The 27867-nt window shown below is 50.7% G+C and overlaps 2 protein-coding genes across 3 annotated transcripts in view; both read right to left on the bottom strand.

The window, feature by feature from the left end:
- Positions 1 to 3015: 3015 nt before the first annotated feature.
- LOC134056033 (uncharacterized) lies at positions 3016 to 7631 on the bottom strand. 2 transcript variants are annotated; one of them, XM_062512520.1, is made up of 2 exons: positions 7351 to 7631; positions 3016 to 7277 (listed from the first exon to the last, which is right to left on the bottom strand). In XM_062512520.1, exons 1-2 carry the CDS (start codon positions 7517 to 7519, stop codon positions 6388 to 6390), a joined length of 1059 nt encoding a protein of 352 aa, XP_062368504.1. In that variant the 5' UTR covers positions 7520 to 7631; the 3' UTR covers positions 3016 to 6387. The 2 variants fall into 2 exon arrangements, with proteins under 2 accessions (XP_062368504.1, XP_062368503.1); XM_062512519.1 differs by having other exon boundaries at positions 3017 to 7308.
- ZC3H4 (zinc finger CCCH-type containing 4) overlaps positions 6519 to 27867 on the bottom strand; it is a 34003-nt gene continuing 12654 nt past the window's right edge. The window contains 11 exon segments of the mRNA XM_062512450.1: positions 6519 to 9286; positions 11624 to 11833; positions 12365 to 12678; positions 13418 to 13518; positions 13520 to 13726; positions 19075 to 19184; positions 20564 to 20675; positions 21419 to 21523; positions 23197 to 23336; positions 24322 to 24415; positions 25449 to 25597. Of these exon segments, the coding sequence (XP_062368434.1) occupies positions 7695 to 9286; positions 11624 to 11833; positions 12365 to 12678; positions 13418 to 13518; positions 13520 to 13726; positions 19075 to 19184; positions 20564 to 20675; positions 21419 to 21523; positions 23197 to 23336; positions 24322 to 24415; positions 25449 to 25597 (3134 nt within the window). The 3' untranslated portion in view covers positions 6519 to 7694.

The raw sequence follows: 27867 nt of genomic DNA, 5'->3' as shown, positions 1-27867 counted from the left end.
ATTAATGAATTGCCGGGTTCATTCATTCATTAATTAATTCATTCATTCATTAATGAATTGCCGGGTTCATTCATTCATTAATTAATTCATTCATTCATTAATGAATTGCCGGGTTCATTCATTAATTAATTCATTAATTAATGAATTGCCGGGTTCATTAATTAATTCATTCATTCATTAATGAATTGCCGGGTTCATTCATTAATTAATTCATTCATGAATTGCCGGGTTCATTCATTCATTAATTCATTCATTAATTAATGAATTTCTGGGTTCATTAATTAATTAATTCATTAATGAATTGCCGGGTTCATTAATTCATTCATTAATTCATTCATTAATTAATGAATTGCCGGGTTCATTAATTCATTCATTAATTCATTAATTAATGAATTGCCGGGTTCATTCATTAATTCATTCATTAATTAATGAATTTCCGGGTTCATTAATTCATTAATTAATGAATTGCCGGGTTCATTCATTCATTCATTAATTAATGAATTTCCGGGTTCATTCATTAATTCATTCATTAATTAATGAATTGCCGGGTTCATTCATTCATTCATTAATTCATTCATTAATTAATGAATTTCCGGGTTCATTAATTAATTCATTAATGAATTGCCGGGTTCATTCATTCATTAATTAATTCATTAATTAATGAATTTCCGGGTTCATTAATTCATTAATTAATGAATTGCCGGGTTCATTCATTCATTAATTAATTCATTAATGAATGAATTTCCGGGTTCATTAATTGATGAATTAATTAATTAATTAATCGCTGCCCTCCCCCCAGGAGTTCGTGCAGCAGCTCCTGCAGAAGCTCCGGGGGCTCCCGAAGCTGCGGCTGCTGCTGGGACCCCTCCCCCAAAACCAGACCACGTGACCCCGCACGCCCCGCCCCCAGCACCCACCCAAGACAAAGAAAAGAAAAGAAAAGAAAATTAATAAAATAAAGAAAATGAATTAAAATGAAATAAATAAAACAAAATAAATGAAATGAATAAAACGAAATAAATGAAATAAATAAAATAAAATAAGTGAAATAAATAAAATAAAATAAATTAAAATGAAATAAATAAAACAAAATAAATGAAATAAATAAAATAAATAAAATAAAATAAATAAAATAAATAAAACAAAATAAATGAAATAAAATAAAATAAATAAAATAAAATGAAATAAATAAAATAAAATAAATAAATAAAATAAATAAAAGAAATAAAACAAAACAAATGAAATAAATAAAACAAAATAAATAAAATAAAATAAACAAAATAAAATAAAATAAATGAAATAAATAAAATAAAATAAATTTCCCCAAAATTTCCCCCAAATTCTGTCAGGACCCCCCAAAATCCCCCAAATTTCCCCCAAATTTCACTTTGAGACCCCAAAATCCCCCCTGGGACCCCCAAAATTTCCCCCAAATTCTGTCAGGACCCCCCAAAATCCCCCAGATTTTCCCAACCCCCCCTCCCCAGGACCCCCCCAAATTTCACTTTGAAACCCCCAAAATTTTCCACCGGGACCCCCCCAAATTTCTCCCAAATTTCCCCCGGGACCCCCCAAAATCCCCCAAATTTCCCCCAAAATTCACTTTGAGACCCCAAAATCCCCCAAATTTTCCCAAAATTCCCCCCTGGGACCCCCCAAAATCCCCCAAATTTTCCCCAAAATCCCCCCTGGGACCCCCTAAAATCCCCCAAATTTCCCTAAAATTTTCCCCGAGACCCCCAAAATCCCCCAAATTTCACTTTGAGAGCCCGAAATCCCCCCTGGGACCCCCCAAATCCCCCCAAATTTCTCCCAAATTTCACTTTGAGACCCCCAAAATTTTCCCCCTGTACCCCCAAATTTTCACCAAAATCCCCCAAATTTCCCCCGGGACCCCCCAAAATCCCCCAAATTTCACTTCGAGACCCCAAAATCCCCCCTGGGACCCCCAAAATCTCCCCCAAATTCTGTCAGGACCCCCCAAAATCCCCCAAATTCCCCCCTGGGACCCCCCAAAATCCCCCAAATTTCCCCCAAAATTCACTTTGAGACCCCAAAATCCCCCAAATTTTCCCAAAATTCCCCCCTGGGACCCCCCAAAATCCCCCAAATTTCCCCCAAAATTCACTTCGAGACTCCAAAATCCCCCCTGGGACCCCCAAAATCTCCCCCAAATTCTGTCAGGACCCCCCAAAATCCCCCAAATTCCCCCCCGGGACCCCCCAAAATCCCCCAAATTTCCCCCAAAATTCACTTTGAGACCCCAAAATCCCCAAAATTCCCCCCTGGGACCCCCCAAAATCCCCCAAATTTCCCCCAAATTTCACTTCGAGACCCCAAAATCCCCCAAATTTTCCCAAAATTCCCCCCTGGGACCCCCCAAAATCCCCCAAATTTCCCCCAAAATTCACTTCGAGACCCCAAAATCCCCCAAAATCCCCCAAATTCCCCCCCGGGACCCCCCCAAAATCCCCCAAATTTCCCCCAAATTTCACTTTGAGACCCCAAAATCCCCCAAATTTTCCCAAAATTCCCCCCTGGGACCCCCCAAAATCCCCCAAATTTCCCCCAAATTTCACTTCGAGACCCCAAAATCCCCCCTGGGACCCCCAAAATCTCCCCCAAATTCTGTCAGGACCCCCCCAAAATCCCCCAAAATTCCCCCCTGGGACCCCCCAAAATCCCCCAAATTTCACTTTGAGACCCCAAAATCCCCCAAATTTTCCCAAAATTCCCCCCTGGGATCCCCCAAAATCCCCCAAATTTCCCCCAAATTTCACTTTGAGACCCCAAAATCCCCCCCCGGACCCCCCCACCCCCAAAATCCCCCCAAATTTTGGGCCCAGCCTGGCTCATTTGCATATATTTACATATTTATTACATCATCGCAAACCCCGCCCCCTCCCCTCCAAATCCCCCTCCCCCCAAAAAAAAAATTCCCTTAAAAAAAAAAATTAAATTTTAAACAACAAAATTTTTTTTTTGTTGTTTTGGTTTTTTTTTTGTTTTTTTTCCCCCAATCCCGACAAATCCGCTCTACAAAAAAATTCCCGATTTTTTTTTTTTTTTTTATTTTCTTTTTTCCTTCCCCCCCCTCCCCCCCCACCAAAAATTCCCGGAAAAAGAAAAAGAAAAATTTAAATTAAAAAAAAAATAAAAACGAAAAAAAAAAAGGAAATTAAAAAAAAAAGAAGAAGCGGTTTTGGGTTGAAAAATCCCGAATTTGGGTAAAAAAAATCCCGATTTTGGGTTGGAAAAATCCCGAATTTGGGGAGGAAAAAAATCCCGAATTTGGGTTGAAAAAAATCCTGATTTTGGGGTGGAAAAATCCCGAATTTTGGGGTTGGAAAATCCGAATTTTGGGTGAAAAATCCCGATTTTGGGAGAGGAAAAAAATCCCGAATTTGGGTTGAAAAATCCCGAATTTGGGGAGGAAAAAAATCCCGAATTTGGGTTGAAAAAATCCTGATTTTGGGTGGAAAAATCCCGAATTTTGGGGTTGGAAAATCCCGATTTTGGGTGAAAAATCCCGGATTTGGGGAGGAAAAAAATCCCGAATTTGGGTGAAAAAATCCTGATTTTGGGGTGGAAAAATCCCGAATTTTGGGGTTGGAAAATCCCGAATTTTGGGGTTGGAAAATCCCGATTTTGGGTGAAAAATCCCGGATTTGGGAAGGAAAAAAATCCCGATTTTGGGGGTGGAAAATTCCCGAATTTGGGTTGAAAAATCCCGAATTTTGGGGTGGAAAAATCCCGATTTTGGGGTTGGAAAGTCCCGATTTTGGGTGAAAAAAATCCCAATTTTTGGGTAGAAAAATCCCGATTTCTTGAGAGGAAAAATCTCGAATTTTTGGGGAAAAAAATCCCAATTTTGGGGGTGGAAAATTCCCGAATTTAGGTTGAAAAATCCCGAATTTTGGGGGTGGAAAATCCCGATTTTGGGTGGAAAAAATCCCATTTTTTGGGTAGAAAAATCCCGGATTTGGGAGAAGAAAAATCCCGAATTTTGGGTTGAAAAATCCCAATTTTTGGCTGGGAATTTTTCATTTTCAGTCGGAAAAAAAAAATTTCATTTTTCGGATAAAAATCCCGATTTTTGGGGGAGGAAAATTTCAAATTTTCGGGTGGAAATTTCAATTTTTGGAGCAGAAAATCCCGATTTTTTTGGGTGGAAATTTCTCGATTTTTAGGAGGAAAATCCCGATTTTTTTGAGGGTGGGAGATGATTTTTTTTTTTTTTTTTTTTTGGCTGGAAAAATTTTCATTTTTGGGTGGAAAATCTCCGATTTTGGGGTGAAAAAAAATTCCCGATTTTTGGGGTGGAAAAATCCCAAATTTGGGTTAAAAAATCCCAATTTTGGATTGAAAAATCCCAAATTTGGGTTAAAAAAATCCCAATTTTGGGTTGAAAAATCCCAAGTTTGGGTTAAAAAAATCCCAATTTTGCAGAGGAAAATCCCAATTTTTTGGGTGGGAAAATCCTGATTTTTTGGGGTTGAAAAAAAATCCCAATTTTGGGTTGAAAAAATCCCGATTTTAGGGGGAAAAATAAATCCCAAAATCGCCAAAACCTCGCGATTTTTTAGGGAAAAAAATTCCATTTTTTAATTTTTTTTTTTTTTTCCTCCAAATCTCCCGAGGGAAATGGAGAAAAATCCAGAATTTTGGTTCCATTTTTTTTTAAATATTTTTTTTTGGAAAATATTTTAATTTTTTATCTTAATTTTTTCTGTTTTTTAGGAATTCTTTTTTAGTTTTTAATGCGATTTTTGGGGGATTTTTTTGGGGTTTTTTTTTTTTGGTGCTTTTTCTAATTTTGAATTCTTTCCCCGTGATTTTTTTTTGGTGCAATTTTCATAAATTTTTTTTTTTTTTCTTGTTTTGTTTTTGTTTTTTTTTTTTTCTTTTTGTTTTTTAATGAGATTTTGGGTCCGTTGTGATCATTGAATTTTTTCCTTTTTAGTTTTCCAAAAAAAAAAATCCGAAATACGGAGTAAGAAAAAAAAAAAAAAAATTCCGATTTTTGGAGCAAAAAATTCGAAATTTTGGGGTGAAAAAATTCCGAATTTTGGGGTGAAAAAAATCCAAATTTAGGGGTGAAAAAAATTCCAAATTTTAGGGTGAAAAATTCCAAATTTTGAGGTGAAAACTTCCCAAGTTTTGGGGGGAAAAAAAATCCAAATTTTGGGGTGAAAAATTCCAAATCTTGAGGTGCAAAAATTCCAAATTTGGGGAGAAAAAATTCCGAATTTTTTGGGGGAAAAAAATTCCAAATTTGGGGTGAAAAAATCCAAATTTTGGTTGAAAAAAAATCCAAATTTTGAGGTGAAAAAATTCCAAATTTTGGGGTGAAAAAAATTCCAAATTTTGAGGTGAAAAAATTCCAAATTTTTGGGGGAAAAAAATTCCAAATTTTGGGGCTTTTTGCTGCTCAAACCCTCAAAATTTGGAATTTTTTTGGTTTTTTTTTTTTTTCCTTTCCCCTGGAATTGGGATTTTTTATTTTTTTTTTTTTTTGGGGGGGGGAAAAAACGGGAATTTCAAGCCCAAGTCACCGCAAAAAAAAAAAATTTTTTTGGGAATTTGGGGAGAATTTGGGATTTATTTACAATTTTTATAGCTGAGGTCGGGAGAAAAGACCCAAAAAGTGACAAAATTTCCCCAAATTTCCCCAAAATCCAACCTGAGGATCCGGCAGCTCCCGGGGGGGGGGGGGAATTTTTAGGGGAATTTTTGGGATTTTTTTATGGGAATTTTTGGGAATTTTTATGGGAATTTTTAGGTGAATTTTTAAGAATTTTTAGGGGAATTTTTTGGGAATTTTAGGGGAATTTTTGGGAATTTTTATGGGAATTTTTAGGTGAATTTTTAAGAATTTTTAGGGGAATTTTTTGGGAATTTTAGGGGAATTTTTGGGAATTTTTATGGGAATTTTTAGGTCAATTTTTAAGAATTTTTAGGGGAATTTTTTTGGGAATTTTAGGGGAAATTTTGGGATTTTTTTTTGGGGAATTTTTGGGAATTTTTATGGGAATTTTTGAGATTTTTTTGGGAGAAATTTTTGGGAATTTTTAGGGGAATTTTTAGGGAATTTTTAGGGGAATTTTTAAGGATTTTTTTTTTGATTTTTAGGAATTTTTTTGGAATTTTTGGGGTTTTTTTGGGGGAGTTTTTGGGAATTATTTGGGGGGTAAATTTTTTTTTTTTTTTTGTTGTTTAATTTGAGCTGAATTTTTCCAGGGAAACTTCGGGATAAATTCGGGGTCGGATTTTGATTTTCCAGGATCAAATTTTGGTGATTTTTTGTTTTTTTTGTTGATTTTTGGGGTGGGATTTGCTGATTTTGGGATCAGATTTGGGGTTTTTGGGGTGGGATTTGATTTTATTTTAGGATAAATTTGGATTTTGGGCTGGAATTTGAGATTTTTTTTTTTTTTTTTTGGGTTCCAATTTCAATTTTTTGGGGTCGATTTTCCCTTCCCTGGCTCGGACCCGAAACTTTTCCCTCCCACGTTGGATTTTGGGGAAATTTGGAAAAATTTGGGGAAATTTGGGTGGATCTAGCTGGATTTTTTTTTTTTTTGGGGGGGAAATCTGGGTGGATTTTGGGGAAATTTGGGTGGATTTTTGCAGAGCTGGTTGAATTTTGGGTGGATTTTGGATAAATTTGGGCACCTGGGCAGATTTTGGGTGGATTTGAGCACACCTGGCCAGATTTTGGGTGAATTTGGAACACACCTGGCCAGATTTTGGGTGGATTTTTGTCCCATTTCGGACACCTGGCCGAATTCTGGGTGGATTTGAGCACACCTGACCACATTTTGGGTGGATTTTGGGTGGATTTGAGCACACCTGGCTGGATTTTGGGTGGATTTGAGCACACCTGACCACATTTTGGGTGGATTTGAGCACACCTGGCCGGATTTTGGGTGGATTTGAGCACACCTGACCACATTTTGGGTGGATTTGAGCACACCTGGCCGGATTTTGGGTGGATTTGAGCACACCTGACCACATTTTGGGTGGATTTTGGGTGGATTTGAGCACACCTGACCACATTTTGGGTGGATTTGAGCACACCTGGCCGGATTTTGGGTGGATTTGAGCACACCTGACCACATTTTGGGTGGATTTGAGCACACCTGGCCGGATTTTGGGTGGATTTGAGCACACCTGACCACATTTTGGGTGGATTTTGGGTGGATTTGAGCACACCTGGCCGGATTTTGGGTGGATTTGAGCACACCTGACCACATTTTGGGTGGATTTGAGCACACCTGACCACATTTTGGGTGGATTTGAGCACACCTGACCACAGTTTGGCCAGATTTTGGGTGGATTTGAGCACACCTGACCACATTTTGGCCGGATTTTGGGTGGATTTGAGCACACCTGACCACATTTTTGGGCTGGATTTCTGTCCCATTTCGGACACCTGGCCGAATTCTGAAGCCCAGGTCTCACCCAAACCTCTCCCCACTTGTGCCTGAACCCCAAACCATCCTCCCCAAAACTCCATCTCCTCTCCCCCACGCCTCGAGCGCGTCCCACCGCAAAATTCTCCTCCTCGTTTTTGGGGATTTTTTTTTTTTTTGGGTGTTTTTTTTTTGTTGTTGTTGTTGTTTTTTGTTTTTCCCCCCCCTCCCCCAAATCCCAGCGGAATTTCCCCTTTTCCCAGACCCCCCCTCCTCCCTTCACTGACAGAAAGGTGAAGCCGTGGGGTCGAATCCTTTGAAAACATCCTTGAGGGATTTATCCCCGTCCTCGGGGGGATCCCGACCCCGACCGGGGCTTCCCGGCCGAGCCCCGGCTTTTCCCAGTCCGTAAACGGGCGGGGCCGGCGGAACCGGGAGGTTTCGGATACCCGGTTGAGCTCCGCCTCCCTCACCTGCGCAGGTGATTTTCGCCCGAGGTCGATTGTAGCTGTTGTACCTGTCCGTGCTCTCCGACCTCTCGCCGCCGTCGTTCTCCGGCTGCTCCAACGCCGAGCGCCGCACGAACGGCGGCTCTTTGCTTTTCCCGGTTTTTCCCGAATCCTGCCCGGATTTTTGGGACGCGTTGCCGTCGTTTTGGGGCTCCTTGGCGGCGCCGCCGGAGCCGCGCGGGTCGTAGAGGCTGATGGAGCTCAGGACGTCGTCGTCGTCGTCGTCGTCGTCGTTGTCGGCGGCGCTCGGGGCCGAGCTCCCCCAGCTCACCCGAGGGTCGTACGGAGCCACGGCCGGAGCCGCCGCCGCCGCTTCCGAACGGGAATTCCCCAATTCCAAAGATTTCTGCAGCCTGGGGTCCTTCCGCACGCGGGGGTCGCTGGGCTTGTCCGACGACGACGACGACGACGACGACGAAGAAGAAGAAGAAGAAGCAGAAGAAGAAGAAGCCGTGACGGTTTTGAGGATCCGCGAGAGCAGCTCGAAATCCGGGAGCGCCGAGGCCGAGGCGGGATCGGGTCCGGCCGGACGCTGTTGGTGCTGTTGGTGTTGTTGGTGTTGGTGTTGTTGGTGTTGATGTTGTTGGTGTTGTTGATATTGATGGTGTTGATGCTGTTGGTGTTGTTGATGTTGTTGTTGATGGTGTTGGTGTTGTTGGTGTTGTTGATGCTGTTGTTGATGCTGTTGATGTTGTTGATGGTGTTGTTGATGCTGTTGTAGTTGTTGGTGTTGTTGATGCTGTTGTAGTTGTTGGTGTTGTTGATGTTGGTGTTGTTGGTGTTGTTGGTGTTGGTGTTGTTGGTGTTGTTGATGTTGGTGTTGTTGGAGCTGTCTGGGATCCGAGGGCCCGCACGACGACCGCGCCGAGCTCTGGTGTCCGACCGGGACGAAATCCTGCTCGGGAACGGGCAGAGGGATCAAATCCTCGGGGCTCCAGAGCACGGAACGGGCGAAGCTCGGCCGAGACAGCGCCACGTCCCGGGGGACGCGCGGGAACCGCGAGCGAGGATCCCGCCGGGAATGGCCGGGAACGGCGTCCAGGGGGATGCTCGCGGGTTTATCCCGAAGGATTCGCTCCCCGTCCTCCTCGGGGCCGGCGCCGGGATCCGGGGTCCTCGGGCGGCGTCGGCTCAGCCGGGGGTCGCAGGGGGACGGATCCGAAGGGAGGGGTCGGGAATCGCGAGCCAGGCGAGGATCGCGGAGCCGGGGGGGTTTGGGAATTCTGGGGTCTCCCGGGAGATCCCCGCGTCGGTTTTGGGATCCGGTCGAGGTTTGGTGCCGTAAGGATTTGAGGATGGAGGTGACGACGCCGCCGCCGCCGCCGTCGTCTTCGTCGCTCGAGTACCAACCGCCCGTCTCGCCTGGGAAGGGTCAAAGACGACGACGACGACGACGACGACGACGACAAAAATACAATAAAACACGTAAATTATAACGACGTGGAAAATATAAATATTAAAAAAAAAAATAAAAATAAAATAACGACAAGAATCCGGAAATTTGAACGGCCGGAAAGGAATTTTTTTTTTTTTTTTTTTTTTTTTTTTTTTTTGGGATTTATTTTTGGGGTTTTCGGGTCCTCGCTGGGATCGTTTGAATGAATTCGTCGTAGGGAAAGGAAAAGAATTTTGGGGGTTTTTTTGCTTTTTTTTTGGTTTTTTTTTTTTATTCTGGGTTGGTTTTTCTCAAGAGTTTAAGGCCAGTTTGAAGGGAAATAAGAAACATTTGGGATTTTTGGTTTCATCGAAGATGATTTTTCAAGGATTTTTAACCCCCAAAAAATTTTTGAAGCGGGAACAGAAATATTGGCTGATTTTTCTCAGAATTCGACCCAAAAATTGGCAGTGAAATCAAAAATTTTGGGATTTTTTGTTTCCTCTGGGCTGATTTTCAAAGATTTTAACCCAAAAATTTGCAGTGAATAAAAAAATTTGGATTTTTTGTTTCCTCTGGGCCGATTTTCTCAGAATTCGACCCAAAAATTTGCAGTGAAATCAAAAATTTTGGGATTTTTTGTTTCCTCTGGGCTGATTTTTCTCAGAATTCGACCCAAAAATTGGCAGTGAAATCAAAAATTTTGGGATTTTTTGTTTCCTCTGGGCTGATTTTCAAAGATTTTAACCCAAAAATTTGCAGTAAATAGAAAAAATATTGGCAGATTTCCTTAAAATTTAACCCAAAAATTTGCAATTAGACAAAAAAATTTGAATTTTTTGTTTCCTCTGGGCCGGTTTTTCTCAGAATTTAACCCCAAAAATTCGCAGTGAAACAAAAAAATTTGGATTTTTTGTTTCTTCTGGGTTGATTTCCCCGGAATTTAACCCAAATTTGGGACCTTGCTCCTCCTCCTCCTTCCCCACAGGGATCGGGATTTTTGGGATTTTGGGAATTTTTTGGGATTTCGGGGTTTTTGGGATCAGGATTTTCAGGATTTGGGGAATTTTTTGGGATCAGGATATTTGGGATCAGGACTTTCGGGATCGGGACACTCAGGATTTTTGGGATCAGGATTTTTGGGATTTTGGGATTTTTTTGGGATCGGGGTTTTTGGGATCAGGATTTTCGGGATTTTGGGATTTTTTGAGGATCAGGATTTTCAGGATTTTGGGATTTTTGGGATCAGGAATTTCAGGATTGGGATTTTTGGGATCGGGGTTTTTGGGATCAGGATTGAGATCAGGGCATCAGGATTGGGATTTGGGTTTTTGGGATCAGGATTTTCGGGATTTTGGGAATTTTTTGGGATCAGGATATTTGGGATCAGGATTTTCAGGATTTTCGGGATCGGGACACTCAGGATTTTCGGGATCAGGATTTTCAGGATTTTTTGGGATCAGGATTTTTGGGATCAGGATATTTGGGATCAGGACTTTCGGGATCGGGACACTCAGGATTTTTGGGATCAGGATTTTTGGGATTTTGGGATTTTTTTGGGATTGGGGTTTTCGGGATCAGGATTTTCAGGATTTGGGGATTTTTTGGGGATCAGGATTTTCAGGATTTTGGGATTTTTGGGATCAGGAATTTCAGGATTTTGGGATTTTTGGGATCAGGAATTTCAGGATCGGGATTTTTGGGATCGGGGTTTTTGGGATCAGGATTGAGATCAGGGCATCAGGATTGGGATTTGGGTTTTTGGGATCAGGATTTTCGGGATTTTGGGATTTTTTAGGATCAGGATTTTCAGGATCGGGACACTCAGGATTTTCGTGATTTTTGGGATTGGGATTATTGGGATTTGCAGGATTTTGGCATTTCTGGGATCAGGATTTTTGGGATTTTGGGGTTTTTTGGGACGGGGGGTCCCCTCACCCTCCTCGTGCTCCTGCTCGCTCCGTCCCCCCTCGGCCGCTTCCGGCCGGGACAGGGATTGGGATTATCGGGATTTTTGGGATTGGGATTATCAGGATTTTTGGGATTGGGATTATCGGGATCGGGATCTTCTGGATTTCCAGGATTTTCAGGATTATTTTTTGGGGTTTTTTGGGACGGGGGATCCCCTCACCCTCCTCGTGCTCCCGCTCGCTCCGTCCCCCCTCGGCCGCTTCCGGCCGGGACAGGGATTGGGATTATCGAGATTTTTGGGATTGGGATTATCAGGATTTTTGGGATTGGGATTATCGGGATCGGGATTTTCTGGATTTCCAGGATTTCCAGGATTATTTTTTGGGGTTTTTTGGGACGGGGGGTCCCCTCACCCTCCTCGTGCTCCCGCTCGCTCCGTCCCCCCTCGGCCGCTCTCCGGCCGCCCTCCGGGCCCCGCTGCTGCCGGATGCGCAGGAAGAGGCGCTGAGCTCCCGAGGGCAGGAATTCGGGAATTCCGGGAATTCCGGAGGGACCCTCGGGCTCCTCCGGGAACAGGGGATCCCCCCCAGGACCCTCGGCCGAGTCGTAGGAGCCGTAATCGTCTGGAGTGGGGTGGAGAAAAGGGGGGGGTTTGGGGTGAAAAAAATGGGATTGGGGTGGGATTGGGAATTTCGGGATGGGATTGGGAATTTCGGGGTGGGGTTGGGAATTTTGGGATGGGATTGGGAGTTTCGGGGTGGGATTGGGAGTTTCGGGGTGGGATTGGGAGTTTCGGGGTGGGAACTGGGAAATCTGTGCAGAAGTGGGAAATTCAGGCTCACCCCTCACCCACTCCTCTTTCTCCCACGGTTTCCACCTCACCTGTCCCCTCCCCCCCTCACCTGTCCCCTCCCTCCTCACCTGTCCCCTCCCCCCATCTCTCCCTCTCCCCATTCCCCCCTCACCTGCCACCATTCCCCACTCACCTGTCCCCTCCCCTCCCTCCTCACCTGTCCCCTCCCCTCCCCCATGTCCCCCTCCACCCATTCCCCCCTCACCTGTCCCCTCCACCCTCACCTGCCACCATTCCCCCCTCCCCTGTGCCCTCCCCCCATTTCCCCCTCCCCCGTGCCCTCCCCCCATTCCCCACTCACCTGTCCCCTCCCCCCCCGCGGGGGGCTCCATGCCCATCCCCCCCTCCTGGGGGGGGTAGAACCCCTCGTAGAACCCGGGTCCCATCCCCACTTCCGGTCCGGCCCCCGGTGGGGGGAGGGGCACGCCCGGGTGGGGGAGGGGCGGCTCGTCGGGGTGGGGGAAGGGCAGCAGGGGGGGCCCACCCGGGCCCATCCCGGGGGGGCCGAGGTCGGGGTGGAGCTCAGGTGGGGGGAGGGGCCCTGGAGGGGGAGGACCCCCCGCCCCTCCCCCACCGGGACCGGGGAAACGAGGTGGGGGAGGGGCGCCGGGGTGCCTGCAGAGGGGGAAGAGCATTAATTTAATAAAGTAAAATAAAATAAAAATAAAAAACAACAAAAAGGGGGAGATTCAGGGGGAAATCTGAGGGTAAAGTTGTTCTCCAGGTGTGCCCAGGTGCGCTCACCTGCCCCCCATGTACCCCCAGGTGTGCTAACCTGCCCCCTAGGTGTGCTGTAAATGCCCCCAGGTGCGCTCACCTGACCCGCAGATGTGCCCGGGTGCACTTTCCTGTCCCCCAAGTGCCCCCAGGTACCCCCAGGTGCGCTTGCCTGACCCCCAGGTACCCCCAGGTGTCCCCAGGTGTTGTCACCTGCCCCTCAGGTACGCTCACCTGACCCCAAGGCGGGCCCAGGTGCCCCCAGGTGCACTCAATTAACCCTGAGGTGTGCCCAGGTGCGCTCACCTGCCCCCCAGGTGTGCCCAGGTGTTGTCACCTGCCCCTCAGGTACGCTCACCTGACCCCAAGGCGGGCCCAGGTGCCCCCAGGTGCACTCAATTGACCCTGAGGTGTGCCCAGGTGCACTCACCTGACACCCAGGTGCGCTCACCTGCCCCCCAGGTGTGCCCAGGTGCCCCCCAGGTGCGCTCATCTGACCCCCAGGTGTGCCCAGGTGCCCCCCAGGTGTGCCCAGGTGCCCCCAGGTGCTCTCACCTGACGCCCAGGTGTGCCCAGGTGCCCCCAGGTGCGCTCATCTGACCCCCAGGTGTGCCCAGGTGCCCCCAGGTGCGCTCACCTGACCCCCAGTTTCTCGGCCAGCTGCCCCGTGGGTCTCACGACGATCTCGAAGAGCGACGGAATTTTCTTGAAGGGATCCGGGGGGGGCTCCAGGGGATCCATGGAGGGAGGGGGGAGGGGAGGGGCGGGCGGGGGGAGGGGCAGGGAGCGGGGAGGGGGGGAGGGGCAGGGGGCGGGGGGGCGGGGGGGGGGTGGGGAGGAGCCCCACACCTGGCGGGGGTTTGGGGAGGGGGTTGATGCCCTGCTTCTTGAGCTCCTCCACCTCCTTCTGGTCCTCGGCGCCCGCCTCGGCGTCCTCCAGCAGCATCTGCAACGGGAAATGGGCACACTGGGACGGACTGGGACGGACTGGGAGGGACTGGGACGGACTGGGAGGGACCGGGAGGGACCGGGAGGGACTGGGAGGGACTGGGACGGACTGGGAGGGACCGGGAGGGACTGGGAGGGGATACAATGGGATTAAACTGGGGTAAACTGGGTTAAACTGGGATAAACTGGGGGTCCTGCCCGCCTCGGCGTCCTCCAGCAGCATCTGCAATGGGAAATGGGCACACTGGGACGGACTGGGACGGACTGGGAGGGACTGGGAGGGACTGGGAGGGACTGGGATGGACTGGGACAGACTGGGACGGACTGGGAGGGACTGGGACGGACTGGGACGGACTGGGACGGACTGGGAGGGACCGGGACGGACTGGGAGGGACTGGGAGGGACTGGGAGGGACCGGGACGGACTGGGACGGGCTGGGAGGGACTGGGAGGGACTGGGAGGGGATACAATGGGATTAAACTGGGGTAAACTGGGTTAAACTGGGGGAGACAATGACCTCAGTTGTGCCAGGTGTGCTGTGCCTGTACCAAGTGTGCTGTACCTGTGCCCAGGTGTGCCCAGGTGTGCTGTACCTGTGCCCAGGTGTACCCAGGTGTGCGTTACCTTGTCCAGCAGCTCCCGTGTCTCGTCGGTGAGCGGCGCGTGTGAGAACATGTGAGAACTGTGCCCAGGTGTGCTGTACCTGTACCCAGGTGTGCTGTACCTGTGCCCAGGTGTACCCAGGTGTGCTGTACCTGTACCCAGGTGTGCTGTACCTGTGCCCAGGTGTACCCAGGTGTGCGTTACCTTGTCCAGCAGCTCCCGTGTCTCGTCGGTGAGCGGCGCGTGTGAGAACATGTGAGAACTGTGCCCAGGTGTGCTGTACCTGTACCCAGGTGTGCTGTACCTGTGCCCAGGTGTACCCAGGTGTGCCCAGGTGTGCGTTACCTTGTCCAGCAGCTCCCGTGTCTCGTCGGTGAGCGGCGCGTGTGAGAACATGTGAGAACTGTGCCCAGGTGTGCTGTACCTGTACCCAGGTGTGCTGTACCTGTGCCCAGGTGTACCCAGGTGTGCCCAGGTGTGCGTTACCTTGTCCAGCAGCTCCCGTGTCTCGTCGGTGAGCGGCGCGTGTGAGAACATGTGAGAACTGTGCCCAGGTGTGCTGTACCTGTACCCAGGTGTGCTGTACCTGTACCCAGGTGTGCTGTACCTGTGCCCAGGTGTACCCAGGTGTGCCCAGGTGTGCGTTACCTTGTCCAGCAGCTCCCGTGTCTCGTCGGTGAGCGGCGCGTGTGAGAACATGTGAGAACTGTGCCCAGGTGTGCTGTACCTGTACCCAGGTGTGCTGTACCTGTACCCAGGTGTGCTGTACCTGTGCCCAGGTGTACCCAGGTGTGCCCAGGTGTGCGTTACCTTGTCCAGCAGCTCCCGTGTCTCGTCGGTGAGCGGCGCGTGTGAGAACATGTGAGTACTGTGCCCAGGTGTGCTGTACCTGTACCCAGGTGTGCTGTACCTGTGCCCAGGTGTACCCAGGTGTGCCCAGGTGTGCGTTACCTTGTCCAGCAGCTCCCGTGTCTCGTCGGTGAGCGGCGCGTGTGAGAACATGTGAGAACTGTGCCCAGGTGTGCTGTACCTGTACCCAGGTGTGCTGTACCTGTGCCCAGGTGTACCCAGGTGTGCCCAGGTGTGCGTTACCTTGTCCAGCAGCTCCCGTGTCTCGTCGGTGAGCGGCGCGTGTGAGAACATGTGAGAACTGTGCCCAGGTGTGCTGTACCTGTACCCAGGTGTGCTGTACCTGTGCCCAGGTGTACCCAGGTGTGCCCAGGTGTGCGTTACCTTGTCCAGCAGCTCCCGTGTCTCGTCGGTGAGCGGCGCGTGTGAGAACATGTGAGAACTGTGCCCAGGTGTGCTGTACCTGTACCCAGGTGTGCTGTACCTGTACCCAGGTGTGCTGTACCTGTGCCCAGGTGTACCCAGGTGTGCCCAGGTGTGCGTTACCTTGTCCAGCAGCTCCCGTGTCTCGTCGGTGAGCGGCGCGTGTGAGAACATGTGAGAACTGTGCCCAGGTGTGCTGTACCTGTACCCAGGTGTGCTGTACCTGTACCCAGGTGTGCTGTACCTGTGCCCAGGTGTACCCAGGTGTGCCCAGGTGTGCGTTACCTTGTCCAGCAGCTCCCGTGTCTCGTCGGTGAGCGGCGCGTGTGAGAACATGTGAGAACTGTACCCAGGTGTGCTGTACCTGTACCCAGGTGTGCTGTACCTGTGCCCAGGTGTGCCCAGGTGTGCCCAGGTGTGCGTTACCTTGTCCAGCAGCTCCCGTGTCTCGTCGGTGAGCGGCGCGTGTGAGAACATGTGAGAACTGTGCCCAGGTGTGCTGTACCTGTACCCAGGTGTGCTGTACCAGTGCCCAGGTGTGCCCAGGTGTGCCCAGGTGTGCGTTACCTTGTCCAGCAGCTCCCGTGTCTCGTCGGTGAGCGGCGCGTGTGAGAACATGTGAGAACTGTGCCCAGGTGTGCTGTACCTGTACCCAGGTGTGCTGTACCTGTGCCCAGGTGTACCCAGGTGTGCCCAGGTGTGCGTTACCTTGTCCAGCAGCTCCCGTGTCTCGTCGGTGAGCGGCGCGTGTGAGAACATGTGAGTACTGTGCCCAGGTGTGCTGTACCTGTACCCAGGTGTGCTGTACCTGTGCCCAGGTGTACCCAGGTGTGCCCAGGTGTGCGTTACCTTGTCCAGCAGCTCCCGTGTCTCGTCGGTGAGCGGCGCGTGTGAGAACATGTGAGAACTGTGCCCAGGTGTGCTGTACCTGTACCCAGGTGTGCTGTACCAGTGCCCAGGTGTACCCAGGTGTGCCCAGGTGTGCGTTACCTTGTCCAGCAGCTCCCGTGTCTCGTCGGTGAGCGGCGCGTGTGAGAACATGTGAGTACTGTGCCCAGATGTGCTGTACCTGTACCCAGGTGTGCTGTACCTGTGCCCAGGTGTACCCAGGTGTGCCCAGGTGTGCGTTACCTTGTCCAGCAGCTCCCGTGTCTCGTCGGTGAGCGGCGCGTGTGAGAACATGTGAGAACTGTGCCCAGGTGTGCTGTACCTGTACCCAGGTGTGCTGTACCTGTGCCCAGGTGTACCCAGGTGTGCCCAGGTGTGCGTTACCTTGTCCAGCAGCTCCCGTGTCTCGTCGGTGAGCGGCGCGTGTGAGAACATGTGAGAACTGTGCCCAGGTGTGCTGTACCTGTACCCAGGTGTGCTGTACCTGTGCCCAGGTGTACCCAGGTGTGCCCAGGTGTGCGTTACCTTGTCCAGCAGCTCCCGTGTCTCGTCGGTGAGCGGCGCGTGTGAGAACATGTGAGAACTGTGCCCAGGTGTGCTGTACCTGTACCCAGGTGTGCTGTACCTGTACCCAGGTGTGCTGTACCTGTGCCCAGGTGTACCCAGGTGTGCCCAGGTGTGCGTTACCTTGTCCAGCAGCTCCCGTGTCTCGTCGGTGAGCGGCGCGTGTGAGAACATGTGAGAACTGTGCCCAGGTGTGCTGTACCTGTACCCAGGTGTGCTGTACCTGTACCCAGGTGTGCTGTACCTGTGCCCAGGTGTACCCAGGTGTGCCCAGGTGTGCGTTACCTTGTCCAGCAGCTCCCGTGTCTCGTCGGTGAGCGGCGCGTGTGAGAACATGTGAGTACTGTGCCCAGGTGTGCTGTACCTGTACCCAGGTGTGCTGTACCTGTGCCCAGGTGTACCCAGGTGTGCCCAGGTGTGCGTTACCTTGTCCAGCAGCTCCCGTGTCTCGTCGGTGAGCGGCGCGTGTGAGAACATGTGAGAACTGTGCCCAGGTGTGCTGTACCTGTACCCAGGTGTGCTGTACCTGTGCCCAGGTGTACCCAGGTGTGCCCAGGTGTGCGTTACCTTGTCCAGCAGCTCCCGTGTCTCGTCGGTGAGCGGCGCGTGTGAGAACATGTGAGAACTGTGCCCAGGTGTGCTGTACCTGTACCCAGGTGTGCTGTACCTGTGCCCAGGTGTACCCAGGTGTGCCCAGGTGTGCGTTACCTTGTCCAGCAGCTCCCGTGTCTCGTCGGTGAGCGGCGCGTGTGAGAACATGTGAGAACTGTGCCCAGGTGTGCTGTACCTGTACCCAGGTGTGCTGTACCTGTACCCAGGTGTGCTGTACCTGTGCCCAGGTGTACCCAGGTGTGCCCAGGTGTGCGTTACCTTGTCCAGCAGCTCCCGTGTCTCGTCGGTGAGCGGCGCGTGTGAGAACATGTGAGAACTGTGCCCAGGTGTGCTGTACCTGTACCCAGGTGTGCTGTACCTGTACCCAGGTGTGCTGTACCTGTGCCCAGGTGTACCCAGGTGTGCCCAGGTGTGCGTTACCTTGTCCAGCAGCTCCCGTGTCTCGTCGGTGAGCGGCGCGTGTGAGAACATGTGAGAACTGTACCCAGGTGTGCTGTACCTGTACCCAGGTGTGCTGTACCTGTGCCCAGGTGTGCCCAGGTGTGCCCAGGTGTGCGTTACCTTGTCCAGCAGCTCCCGTGTCTCGTCGGTGAGCGGCGCGTGTGAGAACATGTGAGAACTGTGCCCAGGTGTGCTGTACCTGTACCCAGGTGTGCTGTACCAGTGCCCAGGTGTGCCCAGGTGTGCCCAGGTGTGCGTTACCTTGTCCAGCAGCTCCCGTGTCTCGTCGGTGAGCGGCGCGTGTGAGAACATGTGAGAACTGTGCCCAGGTGTGCTGTACCTGTACCCAGGTGTGCTGTACCTGTGCCCAGGTGTACCCAGGTGTGCCCAGGTGTGCGTTACCTTGTCCAGCAGCTCCCGTGTCTCGTCGGTGAGCGGCGCGTGTGAGAACATGTGAGTACTGTGCCCAGGTGTGCTGTACCTGTACCCAGGTGTGCTGTACCTGTGCCCAGGTGTACCCAGGTGTGCCCAGGTGTGCGTTACCTTGTCCAGCAGCTCCCGTGTCTCGTCGGTGAGCGGCGCGTGTGAGAACATGTGAGAACTGTGCCCAGGTGTGCTGTACCTGTACCCAGGTGTGCTGTACCAGTGCCCAGGTGTACCCAGGTGTGCCCAGGTGTGCGTTACCTTGTCCAGCAGCTCCCGTGTCTCGTCGGTGAGCGGCGCGTGTGAGAACATGTGAGTACTGTGCCCAGATGTGCTGTACCTGTACCCAGGTGTGCTGTACCTGTGCCCAGGTGTACCCAGGTGTGCCCAGGTGTGCGTTACCTTGTCCAGCAGCTCCCGTGTCTCGTCGGTGAGCGGCGCGTGTGAGAACATGTGAGAACTGTGCCCAGGTGTGCTGTACCTGTACCCAGGTGTGCTGTACCTGTGCCCAGGTGTACCCAGGTGTGCCCAGGTGTGCGTTACCTTGTCCAGCAGCTCCCGTGTCTCGTCGGTGAGCGGCGCGTGTGAGAACATGCAGTCGTCGCCGTTGATGCAGAGCCCGGTGGTGTGGAACAGCTTGCACGGGAAATCCCGTGGGAACGTCAAGGAAAACGGGAAAAAGAAACGGGAATGACAGGGGAAAAACCGGGAATGACACGGGAAAAACCGGGAATGACACGGGGAGAAAAACCGGGAATGACACGGGAAAAACCGGGAATGACACGGGAAAAAACCGGGAATGACACGGGAAAAACCGGGAATGACACGGGGAGAAAAACCGGGAATAACACGGGAAAAAACCGGGAATGACACGGGAAAAATCGGGAATGACACGGGAAAAACCAGGAATGACACGGGGAGAAACCTGGGTATGAACTGGAAAAAAGCTGGGGAAAAAATCCCTGAAAAGTCTGGGAAAAACGGGGTTCTGTCCAGGTGTAACCCAGGTTTAGGACAGGTGTATCCCAGGTCTGACCCAGGTCTAACCCAGGTCTAGAACAGGTCTAGGACAGGTTTAGGACAGGTGTAACCCAGGTTTAGGACAGGTTTAACCCCAGACAGGTGTAGGACAGGTGTAGGACAGGTGTAGGACAGGTGTAGGACAGGTGTAGGACAGGTGCAGGACAGGATATCGTGCATGTAGGGACAGCTCTCGGCGCGGGCGCAGTACCCGGTGATGTAGAACTGGCACAGCTCATGGACACGTTCAGGCCGGGTTTAACCCGGGTCTAGGACAGGTTTAACCCCAGACAGGTGTAGGACAGGTGTAGGACAGGTGTAGGACAGGTGCAGGACAGGATATCGTGCATGTAGGGACAGCTCTCGGCGCGGGCGCAGTACCCGGTGATGTAGAACTGGCACAGCTCATGGACACGTTCAGGCCGGGTTTAACCCGGGTCTAGGACAGGTTTAACCCCAGACAGGTGTAGGACAGGTGTAGGACAGGTGTAGGACAGGTGCAGGACAGGATATCGTGCATGTAGGGACAGCTCTCGGCGCGGGCGCAGTACCCGGTGATGTAGAACTGGCACAGCTCATGGACACGTTCAGGCCGGGTTTAACCCGGGTCTAGGACAGGTTTAACCCCAGACAGGTGTAGGACAGGTGTAGGACAGGTGCAGGACAGGTGCAGGACAGGATATCGTGCATGTAGGGACAGCTCTCGGCGCGGGCGCAGTACCCGGTGATGTAGAACTGGCACAGCTCATGGACACGTTCAGGCCGGGTTTAACCCGGGTCTAGGACAGGTTTAACCCCAGACAGGTGTAGGACAGGTGTAGGACAGGTGTAGGACAGGATATCGTGCATGTAGGGACAGCTCTCGGCGCGGGCGCAGTACCCGGTGATGTAGAACTGGCACAGCTCATGGACACGTTCAGGCCGGGTTTAACCCGGGTCTAGGACAGGTTTAACCCCAGACAGGTGTAGGACAGGTGTAGGACAGGTGTAGGACAGGTGCAGGACAGGATATCGTGCATGTAGGGACAGCTCTCGGCGCGGGCGCAGTACCCGGTGATGTAGAACTTGCACAGCTCCCGCTTCTTGGGCAGCTCGATGTCGTGGCTGAAGTTGCAGTGGTCACCCTGTGCAGGTGAGACAGGACAGGTGAGGTTAGACAGGTGAGACAGGACAGGTTGGAAAGGGGCGGAAAAGGTGGGATTCGGGTGGGACAGGTGAGATCCAGGTGAGATCCAAGTGTGACCAGGTGTGATCCGGGTGGGATTTGGATGATCCAGGTGTGACCAGGTGGGATTTGGATGATATAGTTGTGACCAGGTGGGATCCAGGTGGGATTTGGGTGGGACAGGTGAGATCCAGGTGGGATTTGAATGATCCAGGTGTGATCCGGGTGGGATTTGGATATCCAGGTGTGACCAGGTGTGACCAGGTGGGATTTGGGTGGGACAGGTGAGATCCAGGTGGGATTTGTGTAATCCAGGTGTGACCAGGTGGATTTTTGGATGATCCAGATGTGACCAGGTGTGACCAGGTGGGATTTGGTTGGGACAGGTGAGATCCAGGTGGGATTTGGATGATCCAGGTGTGACCAGGTGGGATCCAGGTGGGATTTCGGTAATCCAGGTGTGACCAGGTGTGACCAGGTGGGATTTGGGTGGGACAGGTGAGATCCAGGTGGGATTTGGATGATCCAGGTGTGACCAGGTGTGATTTGGTTGGGACAGGTGAGATCCAGGTGGGATTTGTGTAATCCAGGTGTGACCAGGTGGATTTTGGATGATCCAGGTGTGACCAGGTGGGACCCAGCCGCCCCCCCCCAGCCATCCCGTGCTGGAATTTTGGGAATTTTCCCTTGGGAATTCCTTACCCAGGTGCACCTGCCCTCCACGAAGTACTTGCAGATCACCTTGCCCTTCTTGTCCGAGGGCAGGTGAGATTTGTCGTGCTCGCCCCGCCGGTATCCGCCCCCGTCCTGCGGGAAAAATCCGGGAAATATCCCGGAAAATCTGGGAATTCTGGGGGGGGGAGGGATGGGGGAGGGTGGGGGGCGCCGAGCAGAAAAATCCCGGGAAAAATCCGAGGAATTCTGGGGGGAAATCCGGGAATTTTGGGTGGGGGGGGGGGGGGGGGGGGGAAGGTCTGGGACAAAACGCGGGGAGAAATCCATGAAAAAATTCGGGAATTTTGGAGGGAAGTGTGGGAAGAACAGCAGGAAAAATCGATGAAAAAAATCCCAGGAAAAAACTGGGAAAAGTCCCAGGAAAAATCCGGGAATTTCAGGGGGGGAAAAGTCTGGGGAAAAAAAAAATGTGGAAAAATCCATGAAAAAATCACGAAAAAATCAGTGAAAAATCCGTGGGAAAAGTCCCAGGAAAAATCTGGGAGAAATCGGGGAATTCTGGGGGGGAGATGGGAAAAATGTGGGAATTTTTGGGGAAAATCCGGGAATTTTGGGGGGAAAATCTGGGGGAAATTCGGGAAAAATGTGGGGAAAAAAATCGGGAATTTTGGGGGGAAAATCTGGGGGAAATTCGGGAAAAGTCCCAGGAAAAATTTGGGAATTTTGAGGGGAAAAAACAGGGAAAAATCACGGCAAAATCAGTGGGAAATCCATGGGGAAAAGAAATCACAGGAAAAAAATGGGAAATATCCCGGAAAATCTGGGAATTTTGGGGTGGGAAATGGGGAATTTGGGGGGTGGGGGAGGTGAGGGGTGCGGAGCACAAAAAATGCCGGGAAAAATCGGGAGGAAATCTGGGAAAAATCCCAGGAAAAAATCCGGGAATTTTGGGGTGAAAAAGGCAGGTTTGGGCTATTTCAAAGCCAAAATCCTGGGATTTTAAGGATAAAAAGTGGGATTTGGGATATGTCAAAGTCAAAATTTGGGATTTTTGGGGAGGGAAATGCAGATTTGGGATATCTGAAATCCCAGATTTGGGATTTTTTTCCTTCGGGAACCCCCCCAGGACAGATTTGGGATATCTGAAATCCCAGATTTGGGATTTTTTTGTTCGGGAACCCCCCCAGGACAGATTTGGGACACCTGAAATCCCAGATTTGGGATTTTTTGGGGCGAGGGAAATGCAGATTTGGGGTATCTGAAATCCCAGATTTGGGATTTTTTTCCTTCGGGAACCCCCCCAGGACAGATTTGGGACACCTGAAATCCCAGATTTGGGATTTTTTTCCTTCGGGAACCCCCCCAGGACAGATTTGGGACACCTGAAATCCCAGATTTGGGATTTTTGGGGAGGGAAATGCAGATTTGGGATATCTGAAATCCCAGATTTGGGATTTTTGGGGAGGGAAATGCAGATCTGGGGTATCTGAAATCCCAGATTTGGGATTTTTTCCTTCGGGAACCCCCCCAGGACAGATTTGGGATATCTGAAATCCCAGATTTGGGATTTTTTTCCTTTGGGAACCCCCCCCAGGACAGATTTGGGACACCTGAAATCCCAGATTTGGGATTTTTTTCCTTCGGGAACCCCCCCAGGACAGATTTGGGACACCTGAAATCCCAGATTTGGGATTTTTTTCCTTCGGGAACCCCCCCAGGACAGATTTGGGACACCTGAAATCCCAGATTTGGGATTTTTTTCCTTCGGGAACCCCCCCAGGACAGATTTGGGGAGAGCAGCTCACCCCGATGTCGTCGTCGTAGAAATCGTCGTCGTCGTTGATCCCGGATTTTCCCATCGCGCTCCGGCCCCGGCCCCGGCCCCGACCCAGCCCTTTGTTCCCACGGCCCCGAGGGCCCCGAGGGCCCCGGCCCCGGTTCAGGCCTGGAAATGGGAATTTGGGATTTGGGATTTTGGGTATTTGGGATTTTGGGTATTTGGGATTTTGGAATTTGGGATTTTGGGATTTGGGATTTTGGGTATTTGGGATTTTGGGTTTTTGGGATTTGGGATTTTGGGATTTGGGGTAACCCCAGTCCCGACCCAGCCCTTTGTTCCCACGGCCCCGAGGGCCCCGGTCCTGGCTCAGAGCTGGAAATGGGAATTTGGGATTTGGGATTTGGGGATTTGGGAATGGGAACTGGGGTGGGATTCAGATGTGATTTGGGACAGGATTTAGGATGGGATTTGGGACGGGATTTAGGGCAGGATTTGGGACATGACTGGAACAGGATTCAGGACAGGATTCAGGATGGGATTTAGGACGGGATTTGGGACAGGATTTGGGACAGGATTCAGGACAGGATTTAGGACGGGATTCAGGACGGGATTTGGAACAGGATTTAGGACGGGATTCAGGACGGGATTTAGGACAGGATTTGGGACGGGATTTGGAACAGGATTTAGGACAGGATTCAGGACAGGATTTAGGACGGGATTCAGGACGGGATTCGGGACAGGATTTAGGACAGGATTCAGGACAGGATTTAGGACGGGATTCAGGACAGGATTTAGGACGGGATTCAGGACGGGATTTAGGACGGGATTCAGGACGGGATTCAGGACAGGATTCAGGACGGGATTCAGGACAGGATTTAGGACGGGATTCAGGACGGGATTTAGGACGGGATTCAGGACGGGATTCAGGACAGGATTCAGGACGGGATTCAGGACAGGATTTAGGACGGGATTCAGGACAGGATTTAGGACGGGATTCAGGACGGGATTCGGGACAGGATTTAGGACAGGATTCAGGACAGGATTTAGGACAGGATTCAGGACGGGATTTAGGACGGGATTTAGGACGGGATTTAAGACAGGATTTAGGACGGGATTTAGGACGGGATTTGGGACGGGGCTGGGGTCTCACCCCTGCCCCTCTCCTTGCAGCGCCGGTACTGGGACAATTCCTTGGCGTAGTCGTCGAAGTCGTCGTCGCCCAGCGGCTCCTCGGGGTCGCAGTACTGGGAACAACAAACAAACAAACAAACAAAACAAAAAAAGTGGGAATTCCGTGGGAATTGCGTGGGAATTGCGGCGTGGCAAGATCAGAATGGGGAGGGAAAGCCCCGGGATGGGGTTGGGAATCCTGTCTGGAATCCTGGGATGGGGTCAGAACACCGGGAAAGGCCACGGAATTCCCTTGGGAATTGCAGGGTCGTGTCAGAACCCCCGGGAAGGGCTGGAATTCCCTCTGGGATTCCCTCTGGAATTCCTTCAGGAACCCCACGATTGGGTCAGAACCCCAGGACAGGGCCAGAATTCCCTCTGGGATTCCAGGACAGGGTGAAGAGTCCCAGGATCAGCTCAGAAGCCCAGGAAAGGTCTGGAATTCCCTCAGGAATTCCCTGGGAAACACCCGAGAATTCCTTTTGGAATATGCTGGAATTCCCTCTGGAATTCCCAGTGGAACACCCTGGAATTCCCAGTGGAAAACCCCAGAATTCCCTCCGGAATTCCCAGTGGAATATCCTGGAACTCCCTCAGGAATTCTCTGTTGAACACCCCCAGGATTCCCTGTGGGACACCCACCAATTCCCTCTGGGAACATTCCAGAATTCCTTGGGGAACGACCGGGAATTCCCCAGTGGAATTCCCATTGGAACACCCCAGAATTCCCAGCGGAATTCCCCAGTGGAATTCCCTTTGGAACACCCCAGAATTCCCTTTGGAACACCCCAGAATTCCCATTGGAACACCCCAGAATTCCCAGCGGAATTCCCCAGTGGAATTCCCTTTGGAACACCCCAGAATTCCCTTTGGAACACCCCAGAATTCCCTTTGGAACACCCCAGAATTCCCAGCGGAATTCCCCAGTGGAATTCCCTTTGGAACACCCCAGAATTCCCAGCGGAATTCCTGTCGAACACCCCAGAATTCCTTGTGGAATATCCTGGAATTCCCAGTGGAACCCCCAGAGGAATTCCCGGCGGGAACGCCCCAGAATTCCCTGCGGAATTCCCTGGGGAATTCCCGGTGTAATTCCCACCTCCTCACCTCCATCTCCTCCTCGAAGGGCTCTTCCTCCTCCTCCTCCTCCTCCTCCTCGGGGTCGCTGCGGGCTCGGCCCCGGCCCCGGCCCAGCCCCCGACCCCGGGCAGGGCCCCGGCCCCGGCCCCGGAACCCCCGGGCACCACGGCCCCGACCTGAGGGGAGAGAAAAGGGGGTGAGAAACGGGGAAAAAACGGGGAAAAATGGGAAAAAACGGGGAAATGGGGAAATGGGGAAATGGGAACAGCCCCGGCCTGAGGGGAGAGAAAAGGGGGTGAGAAACGGGGAAAAAACGGGGAAAAAACGGGAAAAAACGGGGAAAAAATGGGAACGGCCCCGGGAATGAGGGGAGAGAAAACGGGGTGAGAAACGGGGAAAAAACGGGAAAAAATGGGAAAAAACGGGGAAATGGGGAAATGGGGAAATGGGAACAGCCCCGGCCTGAGGGGAGAGAAAAGGGGGTGAGAAACGGGGAAAAAACAGGGAAAAATGGGAAAAAACGGGGAAATGGGGAAATGGGGAAATGGGAACAGCCCCGGCCTGAGGGGAGAGAAAAGGGGGTGAGAAACGGGGAAAAAACGGGGAAAAACGGGAAAAAACGGGGAAAAAATGGGAACGGCCCCGGGAATGAGGGGAGAGAAAAGGGGGTGAGAAACGGGGAAAAAACGGGGAAAAAACGGGAAAAAACGGGGAAATGGGGAAATGGGAACAGCCCCGACCTGAGGGGAGAGAAAAGGGGGTGAGAAACGGGGAAAAAACGGGGGAAAATGGGAAAAAACGGGGAAAAAATGGGAATGGCCCTGGGAATGAGGGGAGAGAAAAGGGGGTGAGAAACGGGGAAAAAACGGGAAAAAACGGGAAAAAACGGGGAAAAAATGGGAACGGCCCCGGGAATGAGGGGAGAGAAAAGGGGGTGAGAAACGGGGAAAAAACGGGGAAAAAACGGGAAAAAAACGGGGAAATGGGGAAATGGGAACAGCCCCGACCTGAGGGGAGAGAAAAGGGGGTGAGAAACGGGGAAAAAACGGGGGAAAAACGGGAAAAAAAACGGGGAAAAACGGGGAAATGGGGAAATGGGAACAGCCCCGGCCTGAGGGGAGAGAAAAGGGGGTGAGAAACGGGGAAAAAACGGGGAAAAAAACGGGAAAAAACGGGGAAAAAATGGGAATGGCCCCGGGAATGAGGGGAGAGAAAAGGGGGTGAGAAACGGGGAAAAAACGGGGAAAAAATGGGGAAAAAACGGGAAAAACGGGGAAAAAACGGGGAAATGGGGAAAAATGTTTTTTTTTTTTTTGTTACTTTGGTGTTTTTTAAGAGTTTTTAATGTGTTTTTTGGGATTTTTTTAGGGATTTTTTCGTGATTTCCCCCATTTTGGGACTGTCCCAGTTGTCCCAGTTTGCCCAGTACCTCTGGCATACTGGGATCCCTCCTTGGAGCACCAGTAGTGATTTTTTGGGGTTATTTTGGTTTTTTTAAGAGTTTTTAATGCATTTTTTGGGATTTTTTTTAGGGATTTTTTTGCGATTTCCCCCCATTTTGGGACTGTCCCAGTTGTCCCAGTTTGCCCAGTACCTCTGGCATACTGGGATCCCTCCTTGGAGCACCAGTAGTGATTTTTTGGGGTTATTTTGGTGTTTTTTAAGAGTTTTTAATGCATTTTTTGGGATTTTTTTAGGGATTTTTTCGTGATTTCCCCCATTTTGGGACTGTCCCAGTTGTCCCAGTTTGCCCAGTACCTCTGGCACGGTGGGATCCCTCCTTGGAGCACCAGTAGTGATTTTTTGGGGTTATTTTGGTGTTTTTTAAGAGTATTTAATGCGGTTTTTGGGATTTTTTTAGGGATTTTTTTGCGATTTCCCCCATTTTGGGACTGTCCCAGTTGTCCCAGTTTGCCCAGTACCTCTGGCATACTGGGATCCCTCCTTGGAGCACCAATACTGATTTTTTGGGGTCATTTTGGTGTTTTTTAAGAGTATTTAATGCGGTTTTTGGGATTTTTTTAGGGATTTTTTTGCGATTTCCCCCCATTTTGGGACTGTCCCAGTTGTCCCAGTTTGCCCAGTACCTCTGGTATACTGGGATCCCTCCTTGGAGCACCAGTAGTGATTTTTTGGGGTTATTTTGGTGTTTTTTAAGAGTATTTAATGCATTTTTTGGGATTTTTTTAGGGATTTTTTTGCGATTTCCCCCATTTTGGGACTGTCCCAGTTGTCCCAGTTTGCCCAGTACCTCTGGCATACTGGGATCCCTCCTTGGAGCACCAGTAGTGATTTTTTGGGGTTATTTTGGTGTTTTTTAAGAGTATTTAATGCATTTTTTGGGATTTTTTTAGGGATTTTTTTGCGATTTCCCCCATTTTGGGACTGTCCCAGTTGTCCCAGTTTGCCCAGTACCTCTGGCATACTGGGATCCCTCCTTGGAGCA

This window comes from Cinclus cinclus, chromosome 37 (assembly GCF_963662255.1).
Source record: "Cinclus cinclus chromosome 37, bCinCin1.1, whole genome shotgun sequence".
Lineage (NCBI taxonomy): Eukaryota > Metazoa > Chordata > Aves > Passeriformes > Cinclidae > Cinclus > Cinclus cinclus.
The sequence above is the reverse complement of the archived record's forward strand: the minus strand, read 5'-3'. Positions and strand labels throughout refer to the sequence as shown.

Bases quoted from the DNA above. Each gene is read 5' to 3' on its own strand.
- LOC134056033 (XM_062512519.1), bottom strand. From the start codon at position 7,519: ATGGAGTTTTGGGGAGGATGGTTTGGGGTTCAGGCACAAGTGGGGAGA. The intron at 7,309-7,350 runs GTGTGCTCAAAT...AACTGTGGTCAG, and splicing joins TCCGGCCAAAATGTGGTCAG to GTGTGCTCAAATCCACCCAA.